We start from the raw sequence: 12476 nt of genomic DNA, 5'->3' as shown, positions 1-12476 counted from the left end.
ATAATCCTTTTAAGCAAGAGTTAATTCTAACAGACAGGAGGCAATACTAATTTCTATTGCTAAAGTAAATATTCCTTACACTGAACAGATCAAGTTCCTTCTGCCATTTAACTGTCAAGGTTCTTGTACCTCAGTGATAACTGTGAATCAGCCATTAATTTCTGTTGGCCACTTTCTTTAATCCCAACTGTATACAAAGTATTTTCCAAGGCAAGACCAATAAAAACTACTTGTACTCTTTTCTTAAAGAAGTTAGTAAAGTTGTTATCTGTGTGGTCAAATTGAAGAGAACCAGTATTTGTACTGCTGAAAGATTAGCATTCAAAAAATTAAATGTATTTTAGACACATCACATGTAAAGAACACGGTCTGCACTAAATTGGATAACCTCAACCAGTTGTCTTGACATTAGGTGTCTTAATCCACATAAATCAATTGTGATTGTGTTAGCCGGGTAAGAAAAGCAAACACTGTGGATCTCTAGGGAAGCATACATGTGTGAGTTCTCTTAAACCCCAGAAGCTTCTTTTTTCATCAATGGCACATTAAATATGCAAAAATCTGTTCTAATTGACCAAATGACATAAAGAGGAAGAACAAGCAAACACAGTAGAAATAAAGACAACCCCAGTTACTCACAGAAGGAAGCATCCCAAGTATTTTCATAAGAATGAACCTTGCTAATGGCCCCAAGGCTGCTGTAGAATAACAATTGGGTTACAGAGCCGGGGGGATGAGGGGTGTAGGGGGGGGGTAGAAATTACCAAAGGAGGAAAATCTTCAAGACTAAGAAGTATTTACCACTGCACAGTATGTGCAAAATGAAAAAGGAAGTGCTTAACTTGGAGAGAACACATACAGTACATACCACTGAGAAAGTTCAATAGATGCAGGAGCAGATGATAACCTTCTCAGGAAGCAATTCTCATTTTGAGAGCTGTACTGTTTTAAAAATAAATTTTCTAACCAATGTGCTGTTTGTTCTCAAAATCAAACCCCACGCTGACATGGTGAGCTGCATTCAATTCAGTCATGCTCTCCTGAAAGCCGATGAGTCACTGTATGAACCAGTCTCTGTAAGAGCATTCCAATTCAGTTTGTGACAGAAAATTGTGTCATTTCTTATATTTCCTTAATGCACTACAGCTAGATTGAACATTGTCATGCAATACATAACATTTGGCCAAATCATAAACCTTACTGGAATATTATATCACAAAAGGTATTAAATGAAAACATTAACTTGTCATAAAAAAAAACCAAAATAAAATAAAAATCACCTTCCCTGAGAGATAATAAATGCACTAAGTACATAAAGCTGGAGCTATTTCTCTCTTCCCACCACAGAACCCATCTGTTATGAAATTCTTCTCTTCATCATAACTAGTGGGACTCTAATTTTCCTACTTTTTTTTTAAGACAGTTTCAAAGCTTCATAGGGTACTAGTCATTATTTTGTACCTCAAAACCAGCAACCATTACTTACTGCAAACTAAACATGTGAGAACATTTTCAGAAAAGCAGGAAAACTGAAGTGTCAGTACAGAAGAGACAGATCATACGCGCTACAAGCACCTACTGTGCCAAGATAGACATTCTAATGCTACTTACTTCTACTAACGATGTTAGGAACTATATTTATTTCACTGGATATGTTGACATTCATCAGATTTCTTCCTTACTCAGCAGTGACTCAGTTTCACCTAGCAGCTAGTAGCTATGGCTGTTCACTCCTCATCAAGCTTCTTGAAAAGGTAACTCCACATGCTAAGGCAAGTCTGAGAAAAGGATCACCTGAACTGAAACAACAATGCTGTCCAATGTACTCACACTAAATACAATTTTATCTTAACAGATCAGAAAACTATTTCATTTTTAAATGTAGTATATTTTCTTTATAGTTTTCATGCGGGATGGGGGGGGAGTTAATAAAATCCCTTCAGCTAAATAGTAATACTAATTAGTTTGTCAAATTAAAAAGACAAAGTCTTTAAATTCATCAGAAGGTATACATGAGAAATACCACCTCCTACTGAAACATTACCTTTCCTATAAGCCCCAATGGAAACATTTTACTTGGATCTCTCCTAGCTGGCCATTCTAAAACTGTCAGAATTACTCACCCATTTGGATTTTTTAAGAATGATTAATTCTGCTGCTACTTAACTTCACTGGTGGCTGCTAGATGCAGTATTTTAAGTTATGCTTTAAATTACACTAACTAGCTATCCTAAGTGTAATCCTAAATTACACTAAGCTAGCTATCCTATTCCAGGCACAGAGGTGAATATCGGGGAAGAACAGTCTTCTGCTCAAGCTTCTATAGCTGGATAAACCCTACACTTGGAAACACAAGAGCATACAAGTGCTGCATACCATGGACTTACACCCAGAAGCAAGCACACTAAAACCATAAGAAAGGCACACATGTCCCAATATTCACAGTGGTAGCACACAACATATAAATAATTTTGCCCACAGAACTGTAGGCATTTGCTTACAAATTTACAACATTTAAATCATAATCCCTTCCTCACAGGAATAGTTTCAAACGCTATTTCAAAATACCTGCTACCCAGAGGACTGCAGTCACATCTGGTATATTGCTGGCCACAGAGTCAGTATCTCCAGAGGGAATGTTTAATGACCACGATTTTCCCTTAACCAATCTTAGGAAGTTTCTTGGGATTTAAGATACTGAGAATTCTTAGCCCTTATTAGCAATTTCAAATAGGTCAAACAAGCCAACATCTTTTTAAAAAGGGAGAACAAACGAAAAACAGGGAGGAATGGTTTCTGTTACCTAATAGGTGATAAAGTTTTAGTATGGATAAAGTACTTTAAGTATTAAAGTACTTCATGGTTGAAGCTCTTACTTCGCTCTTAACTGATTTAAAGTTTGCTACTCATTAATTTATTGAATTTAACAATTTGTCTTTGAGCTTTTTTGTTTTATTTTTCCTCAAATGAATCTAAGAGATACAAAAATTTGTAAAGAATTTGAAGTTCAGCTGTAAACTTTGGGGAGTTTTTTGGTATTTTCACTGTACAATAACCATTCTGCATCAGTCTTAATTAAGTTAATAATTTATTTTTTTTCCATTTCCACTGCTAAATCTTCATTTTTTCCAATTGCTTACAGTTAGAACCCAAATACCATGGCAGGCTATCACTTCCACAAGTGACAAATGAGCCCAATCATCATTGTTGCCTTCTGTACTACAGCAGAGCTCTTGGTGAAGCATGTGGCCAGCCTGCCTGAGCAAGAAGACAGGCCACAACTGGCCTGTGTCTGAGGCCCTATTCGGATTTCACAGAATCAACCAAGTTGGAAGAGACCTCCAAGATCATCAAGTCCAACCGATTACCCAGCCCTAACTAATCAACTAGACCATGGCACTGAGTGCCTCATCCAGTCTTTTCTTAAGCAACTCCAGGGACGTGGACCCCACCACCTCTCTGGGCAGCCCATTCCAGTGGGCAATCACTCTTTCTGTGAAGAACTTTCTCAGATCAAGACTAAACTTCCCCCTGTGCAGCTTGAGACTGTGTCTTCTTGTTCTGGTGCTGGTTGCCTGGGAGAAGATTCCAACTCCCACCTGGCTACAACCACCCATCAGGTAGTTGTAGACAGCAATAAGATCTCCCCTGAGGCTCCTCTTCTCCAGGTTAAACAACCCCAGCTCCCTCAGCCATTCCTCATAGGGCTTGTGCTCCAGACCCTTTGTTGCCCTTCTCTGGACACGTTCAAGCAACTCGACGTCTTTCTTGAATTAAGGGCCTCAGAACTGGACACAGTACTCAATTTCTGTTGGTTCAGCCAACAGAGATTTGCCAGAGCTCAGATTAACAGCTGAAGAAGATGCAGTTTAATTACTTTTCATGTAGTGCAGAGGTAACAAAATCAGTTTTGGTATTTTGCTATATTTAAAGAACATTAGGAACAAAAAATTATTTTCAGTGAGTCTTTAAAGCACATTCTGTGTCTGACTGCAGACAGAAAAGTAAAAACTGCAAAGCTAATGAACAACAGCTTGCATATTATTGCAGAAGAGACCACAAACTTTTGTTACTCATTTCAGACACAAACTGGAGCTAGGGTGTTCATAATGGTTTAAAAACCTATTAGATCTCACAGTAGTAAAAGTAATACTTATTAACACAGCTAGAAGGCCAACAAAAACTACAGCTGTATTCCATGTCCTTGGTTATTGTCCAGTTCATTTATTGCATTGCAGCCCCATAGTCCTGCTCAAAAGTGAAAACATGAGCTGTCCCATTCAAATAGTGTGTTTACACTGGACAACTTTACAGAAGGGTTTCCCACTGTGTTAACACTGGTCCACTATTGCCCTGATGGAACCACTCTTGCAGCTATCGTGTAGCCAAGGGTTTACCATATGTTCTTAGCAGCAGCTTTAAGCAGTGGTTGCATGGCCAGCTGAGCCAACCCAGTGACTTACTATAGGAAAAAAAAGAGTCTCTCTCACCCTCTTTCCAACTTTTTTCCTTCTCCCACTTGATATCAAGGTTCACTTTCTTTTACAGACTCCAGTAACTACTAGACCTTTCTGCATGCTGCTTTAAAACACTAAGCCACCAGGAAGCCATTTAATTCCCTAGGCCTGGTTTAGCTTTCCTTCAGGTTTGTAAGTGAAAGCAGTTCACTGAGAGGTCCAATGAGCAGTGGTGCTAGCACCAAGAAAGCATCAAAACTCAAGGCGGGCAGCAAAATGGGAATGGGATATTGCAGAAAGGAGGGAAGTAGAGTGGGCCTCCCACTTACAGAGGCAGCAGTGAACTGCTCAGCTGGCTCGTCCCTTCTCACGAAACTGAACCCTCAGTTGACAAGGGCTTGATCAGATCTAAATGGGCTCTCCCACTGGTATTGAATAATATAAACTTTACACATCAAATGTCCTCCTTCTGGGCAAATCTAGGTAGGATTATTGATGTATGTATGCGCTTCAGTTCTACAGGCCTTATACTTCCTCAGACTAATCTGAGTGGATAACTTGCACAATGGTTTCTGAAGATAAAAACCATTACCTAGATTCTAAATAGATCAGTGAATGTATCAGTTCCTGGAGTACCTTATGGACTATGCCTTTGTTTGTATTGAGAGATGTCACAAAACACAACTAATATCCTCAGCCTTCTTCCACAAAAGCATGAGCCTGCAATCCCCATCAAAGGGAATCCCTACTGGAATAGATTCCTATTCTTCAACTCAACTCAGCAGGGTGTAGTATCATGACCTGCTTGTGTAAGAAAATTGGGCAAACTGCTGCTGTAAACAGTGACATTTTGCTGAATATCTGGTTTCTTGATTGTAAAATAAAGGCAACTTGGTCATGTTAAAAGCATAAAATAGAACAGGTCATAAAAGTGCAACAATTTCAGACAGTCCTTACATGTCAATTCATTAATCCAAAACAAAACTTGTAACAGTGATCCTTGGATCTCTAATCCACTTTAAGCATTGCAAAACAAAGAAAACATTAAAAGCCTTGAAACCAACAGTAAAAGCTTATGGAATCGGCTAAAGGCTACCCATTCTATCAAGCATTTCTATGCTTACTCGTTAAACTTCATTTTCTTAAACTGAAAAGTGTTCTAAGGAAGCAAAAAGTTAATAAAATTAACAGTATCATTAAAAAAAATACTTCAAAATGGATCTCAATAATAAGCTATTAAAAGAAATGTTTATTTTTCGCTAAATCCTAGTTTCTATCTTTTAAATCAGTACCACTCAGGGATAATTTTGAAATTAATGGAATTGCACTGAGTTGACTGAGAATAAGCCTTGTTATTCATTTAGAAAAAGCTCAAGGTGTCTTTAGAATAATTCTCAAATATATAAAGAAGCACTTTAGCAATAAACTATTTGGGGAAAAAAGCTCTGTCCTTTATTTGCCAGGTTCTGTATAGGCAATTAAAAAGAAGCTGACAAATTATCTGATTATCATCGCTAATTAGCCACAGCAGAATAAAAACATCAACTTCTCTTTAAATAGATGTCAAACTGCAAATCATTAATTAGAAGGGACCTCTAATGTTTTTCAACAATGACAACTTCTAGAAAGTTTCATTTCCTTTGAAGCATCCAAAGTGCTATATGGTTCCAGCACTTTTTAAGCAGAGCTCTAAAAGAGGATAAACAATTACAAACTGCTTGAAACACTGATAAGTACAATATGATTTTAAGTTACATGTTTATATATCTGAAGAGTTTTCACAAGCTCTCAGATCTAAAAATAAGTATTGTAGGAAGACTGAATGGCATTTGACCAATATTCATAAGAATAAAATTAACTACCTCTACAATGTGCCTGTTTTTTTTTACTGCTCAACTAAAAATTAGTATTCAGATACAAAAAAAAAAACCAAAAACACAAACAAACAAAAAACCTCAACAAACATCAAAGAGAAAAAAAACAAAAACAGAAGAACCTCCAGATTCAAAGCTAAATATTGAGATGTTTAAGATAAAAACACCTTTGGGCTTTGATCTGGCAACAATCTAGCAGTCCAAGAAGGCATATGGAAGGGGAAAGGCTCAAAACAGTGTGACACACACCATGTCAATCCAGGAAAACTAAAAGGAAAATAATTAAAAGGCTTTAATGAAATTGCATTCTACCTTTCCCCCAAATGAATCTTTGCTCATTTCCTGCAAAACACATGGAAAGTAAATCTGGATTAAAGTAGGATTTCATTTCTCACATTTCCAATCAGCTCAATATATGAAAGAAGGTTTTGGGTTGTCTTACAGGGAAAAAGAAGCATAGCATACATCACACATTTATCTTACTTGAAATCTCCTTAGATGCTCTGTCTCTGTTTGTCTTGAATCCTGTAGCTTAATTATTTACTGTAATTCTAGCATTTGGCATAGAATCGAAATCTAATCGGGTGTCATCCAATTACTGCTTTCAATCTTTAACTAAAATCCTGAGGTTTGCCCCATTGTTGACTTTAGCTGATTACTTCACAAATTCCTGATATGCTTTGCTGAACAAAATACAGACAAAAGAGTAAATTATTAAGAGAATGGAATGGAATGGAATGGAATGGAATGGAATGGAATGGAATGGAATGGAATGGAATGGAATGGAATGGAATGGAATGGAATAGAATAGAATAGAATAGAATAGAATAGAATAGAATAGAATAGAATAGACCAGGTTGGAAGATACAAATGATGCACTGAGAGGCCTACTCATTAAAAAGAACTACAGCAAAAAGAAAAAATACCCAAACATATATATACTGTCAGTGTACAGAAACACCACTCATTAATAAAAATGTGAGAAGATTATAATTTGTTTCACTGACAGGTACTTTATCATTGTCACCCCTCAGGAAATGAATTCGTTCCAAGGCAGGTAGGTGGACACTTAGTGTGGATTTTGCTCTTGGTTTTGTGTGAGTACATCTACAAGGAAAAAAGGGGGGAAAAAAAAGATACTAGTGCAGGATTATGAACACTGCAGCCCATCAGTCATGCACAACACCTATTAAATTGAATGTCAGGATTGCATTGGTATGTTCATTTTCTTTGTCATACTTTCTCTCTTCTCATTACTCCCAAATCCTCAGTCCCCAAGGAAAGTCTCACTCTGGGTCTTCAAACATTAGGTCTTGGCAGAGGCATAATCTCACAGACAGGCTTCTCTGTCATTGAAACGTGCGCACTGCTGTGCAAGGGAGTATGAACACTGACTGTGGCATGTCGCCTACAGCAACTTCACTACACATTATCCTACAGACAGATTACACAGATTTGAGTGAAGGCAAAAAACCACTGAATTATTAATTTGAAGATTGAACTACTACAATGCATGATGGAAAAGCACATTTCCTCATGCCATTCTGGAAGGAGCTGCTTGTAGCTTTTCTCTACTACAACTTATCACACCAACTCATTACTAGCATCGCTTCATGCAAATATTCATTGTAATTTCTCAGATATGCTATCACATTGTATAGACTCGTCCTCAGAACAGTATTCATTCTCAGACCAATAGAGACCTTATAATGGTAACACAGTTCAGTCATGCTGGCCTGGGACACATTTAAACTGATGATTTATTATTGGATTGTAAATCAAATTTGGGGCACTGACTTTTGTGCTACAGGGAAGTTCATGCACAAATCACATTTGCCAAGATGCATGCAGAATAGCTAATTGGTTTTCCTAAAGAAAACAAACAAAAACCCCAAACACTTTGAAAGTCTTCTGATCTTGACAGCAACAACAGAAAACTTTAAAAAATGTCAGTAAACTATGAGTTCTTGAACAGAGGAGGAAAAAAATGCTAGAAGTCAACATAGCTAAGATCTTTTGGCCTCTTAACTCAATATAAAATCCAAAAATTCAAAATACTGGCATATATATATATATAGAGAGAGAGAGAGAAGGACTGTTACTGGAGATGTTTGCTTTTCCAGATGCATTTTCCAGAATTCTAAAGTTTGTACAAATATTATTATTATCAGCAAGAAAAATATACAGCCTAGCAAAGCATGTATTATATATATGTCATATAATTCACAGCAATGTGAATCAGTCATCTTTGCTTCCATACATGAAGCATGCTAAAGAAATTTAAAAATCCTCAGAAAGACAGGGGAGGCAAACAGCAATTTAAACATTTTCAACTCTTTCACAACACAGTGAAATCCATACCTTTACACAGCAATTTGTTACTTCACAATAAATTGCAGCAAAGCCAGAATTTCAGTGTATGTACATACAAGTCTGAAATACAAGATTATCCTAGTACTGTTTTCCAAATTGCACCAATTTAACTGAATTGGTAACAAAAATCAATACTAATGTGTTTTATTAAATAATTCATATTGGTTTAATACTAACACATTTATTTTCACCATTTCTATGCAAAGCAGGTCATGAGGTCTTAAGGGAAATTTTGATGATTTGACATCCACAGGTTACAGAAATATTAACCACAGTAATTTGTGGAGAATACTCTTAATACTTTGAGTCTGAAAAGAAGAGTTCTTTTTAATTTAAAAAAAAAAAAAAAGTTTCTCTCAATTATATATATTATTTTATATAAATATAAGAACAATTCTATAAACACACTAACAGTTCTTCTAGTCTTGAACCAGTAACAACAGAAAAAATTCAAACACTCTCAGGTACTAAATCCTCATCAAAAAAAAACCAAAACACAGCACTCCTTCCATGGTAGATAAGGTGAGCCTGATAACAGATACTACGTGGAACACTGCATGAGTATGTAGATCTGGTATGCTTTGCACAGTAACATTAAAGAACTCATTGTTCAAATTAGAAGCTGCCCTAGTGATCTCATTTGCCTCCTGCAAAACTGCTGAGTACAATATTCACCCAGTGTCTCCAGTTTATAACCAAGAGCGTGAAGCACTTTGAGATCCCTCAAAACAAATATTAACCTTAGTCCCATGATGCTCCTTCTGGCAACTACCTTCACTTAGGTAGTTTTTTAGATTCCAACTGCATTTTTTTCTGATAATGGTTACTCCACAGGGTAGCAAGGCTTATAGAGCAAAGGTTGCAGAAGCAGGCACTGTTACTACTGGCATTAGAAAAAGCAGTATTTAGATTCAGTTTAAGTGGAGTATTTAATTCCAGTAAATCCAGAATTAGATAAAGAAAAGAAGAATCATGATACTATCATCTGAGCAAGTGCTCAGGTGAAACTACTTATAAACATCCAGCTTATACTGGGAACAACCAGATAGTGCTAACAAAAACTTTCAAAAACATTATGGAAGCACCTTTGAAAATAATGAGGGTTGGGCAAGATGAATTATTTTCACTATTTTCCTTCTGCACCTTGGAATTACTTTCATGAATCTTCTAAAGTTTTTTTTTTTCTTTAGAGTCTGATATGATCTCAGCATTCAAGGAGATGGAACTTTAAGGATACCAAATATTTGACAATAATAATCATGGTGTGGCTGAGATCATTATCCAGAGATTTTACTTGCATTGGTTACCTGTAAATAAAACTATACTGGTTTATTTTAGTTATTCTACTTCGAGGGGGGAAATGAAGGAAGGGAGCTGGAGGAAGAGGAAGAGGAGATAGGACACCATGAAAGTAAAAACTTCTGTATTTCCACTGCCCATGAATTCTGATTCAAAGATTTCCTGTGTTTATCCTGTCATGTCATTTACCTGGCACATTCTGAACATTTAAAAGTTCTGTAGAGCAAAGAAATAAAATTTTAGATTAGCACTGCATCTTCCATACTAGCCAATGTAAAACAAATCAGTGAGTAAGATTCATTCTGCCCAGTGTGACCTCCTGGCTAGCGCTTTTGCAGGTCTCCTGCTGCACATTAGCTATCTCCTATTTCCCTGCTCTTAAGTGGGACCTGCCAGCAGCAGTTGCTGTGTAATTACTTACTTGATTCTGTCTAAGGAGCTTAAACTAAGAGTTGAGCAAAGAAAGGAGATTAACAATTTGAACACACACGTAATACACAGACACACACACAACCAGTAGGACTGCCGGGTCAATACACAGGGCCAACCAAATGCGCTTCAGTCACTCTTGCTCCAGGAAGATAGCCATTATTTTCATTGTAGGGCAATTAAACAGCACGAAGAGGGGGCAGACAGGAAGAGATGGGCTGCAATCACAGGCTTGGGAGAGGACTGGAGACACGGTTGCTCCATCCCCAGCAACCAGATTAATACCAGGGAGCGGCACTCAGCCGGCTCTGCCCGTCACATGCTCCAGATGTCGCTTAGCAACAGCAAAGCCCAGAGAAAAAGTTCTCCCTCTCTCAACTTCAAATCTGCGTCTGAGACTGACTGAGGGGAGCTTATTGTGCTCCAGACTAAGCATCTGTTTCTTTCTTGTAGCCTTCTGTAAATGACTTCATACACCACACGTACACAAGCCTGTCCACGCATAACCTCCCTCACCGGCACAACCTGCTTACATGCAAGTGCCACAGTCTGTGCGCTTCTCATCAAAAACAACTGTAGGTACAATTTTAGTGGTCACCAAACCTGCTCTTGGAATGCTGGTGAACTCTGCTCTGCAAAACCACCCACACTTCAGTAGCAAGAAGGGCCCAAAGATCACAATGGGAAGATGCAAACATTCTGGGCTATGTTTAGTTATTTTTCACCCTGCCCAGTGCCAGTAAGCCATACTTGCCACAGCAAGTGTTGCCCACTTGGAGCTCTGTAAAACTGTGTATTTATACCATGGAGTTGCAAAGTGTGACCTGTCTCTCCAAATTTAGCAACATTTGTGTGTTGCTGTTTTGTATAACCAGAAAAGCATTTGTACAAACCAGGGGAAAAAAATAAAGTAGAAGAAAAAAAACAACACAGAAACAACATCCTGGGATCATTTAAAACCAAAACGAAGTGAAGCTGAAGAGGCAGTGATGTTTGTAGTGGGTTTTTTTAAGGCGCTACTTCCTTTTCCACGACAGAAATCGACTCCATCAAATTACTCCTGGAAAGAGCCAACTGTCTCCCATAGCTATTAGAAAGAACTCCCGTTAACCCTTTACGTTCAGACACTTTATCGTTTTCTCATAGAAGTCCCCAGGTCAGAGACGTGCGCCTTGCAGTGCAAGTCCCATTTCGGGGAGGCGGGAGCATAGCGCTTACCTTGGCAACTGCCCTGCATTATGCTTGCAGTGAATAATATGAGCAGTTTGCAAGCAGTTGCTGCTCTTCCATCCATCCGATAGTGAGGTCCCATCTGGGCTGGGATGCTCCAGCTCCCTCAGAAGCTGGCTCCTCGGCTCCGGGGTGCTGATCTGCACAGCAGCAGCACAAGGAGCCTGGTGTCTTTTTCTTATCCCGCTAGTTGCAGAAGAAAGGCGTGCTCGCCTGTTGAGGCATCGCGTTTTCTATAAACTCCCACCCTCCAGACATTGCATAAAGCTCTTTATACCCAGCGGCCCCGGAACTAGCATGAGAGAATCAAGCACTGCCCCAGGCCCTGCAGCCACAGGCTGCCTCTGCCCCTCCTTCAACACTTCTCAGGGTAGGCAAAGATGCTTCCAAGTCCCTGCACTCTGCAGACTTTACAGAGTCCAGAGTTCATTGGTGCTACACTGCATACGTGTAGCAGTAGATCCGAGGAATTTCATAATGCAAGTGAAATATGTCTCTGACATGTTCCAAACAGACAAAACCACAAACAAACAAAAAGTGGTTTTGACAACTTTTAAAAGCATCAAAAAACAATTTACCAATGCAGGGGACAAAACTTAAAACTTTCCAAACTTTCCATTATTATTATTATTATTATCCTCACATAAATATCATGAAAGGAAAACTGCAGGAATCAAACTTACTTCAGCACTTTCTTAGCAGGTAAAATCATTTTGGTAAAAGTGCTGTGGCTTGGCATGCTTTAGGTATCAGCTGTAAACATCTTACTCTGGTTCTAACTCTCCAACAGAGCGTGCAGCAAGTGTGAGATGTC

General features: G+C 38.3%; 1 protein-coding gene across 1 annotated transcript in view; it reads right to left on the bottom strand.

The window, feature by feature from the left end:
• Positions 1-11899, bottom strand: part of LRP2 (LDL receptor related protein 2) — a 122398-nt gene extending 110499 nt beyond the window's left edge. Inside the window, exon 1 of the mRNA XM_054174800.1 lies at positions 11651-11899. Within this exon, the coding sequence (XP_054030775.1) occupies positions 11651-11744 (94 nt within the window). The 5' untranslated portion in view covers positions 11745-11899. The remainder of the gene's footprint in view (positions 1-11650) is intronic.
• Positions 11900-12476: the final 577 nt, after the last annotated feature.

This window comes from Dryobates pubescens, chromosome 2 (genome assembly GCF_014839835.1).
Source record: "Dryobates pubescens isolate bDryPub1 chromosome 2, bDryPub1.pri, whole genome shotgun sequence".
NCBI classification, from domain to species: Eukaryota; Metazoa; Chordata; class Aves; order Piciformes; family Picidae; genus Dryobates; species Dryobates pubescens.
The sequence above is the reverse complement of the archived record's forward strand: the minus strand, read 5'-3'. Positions and strand labels throughout refer to the sequence as shown.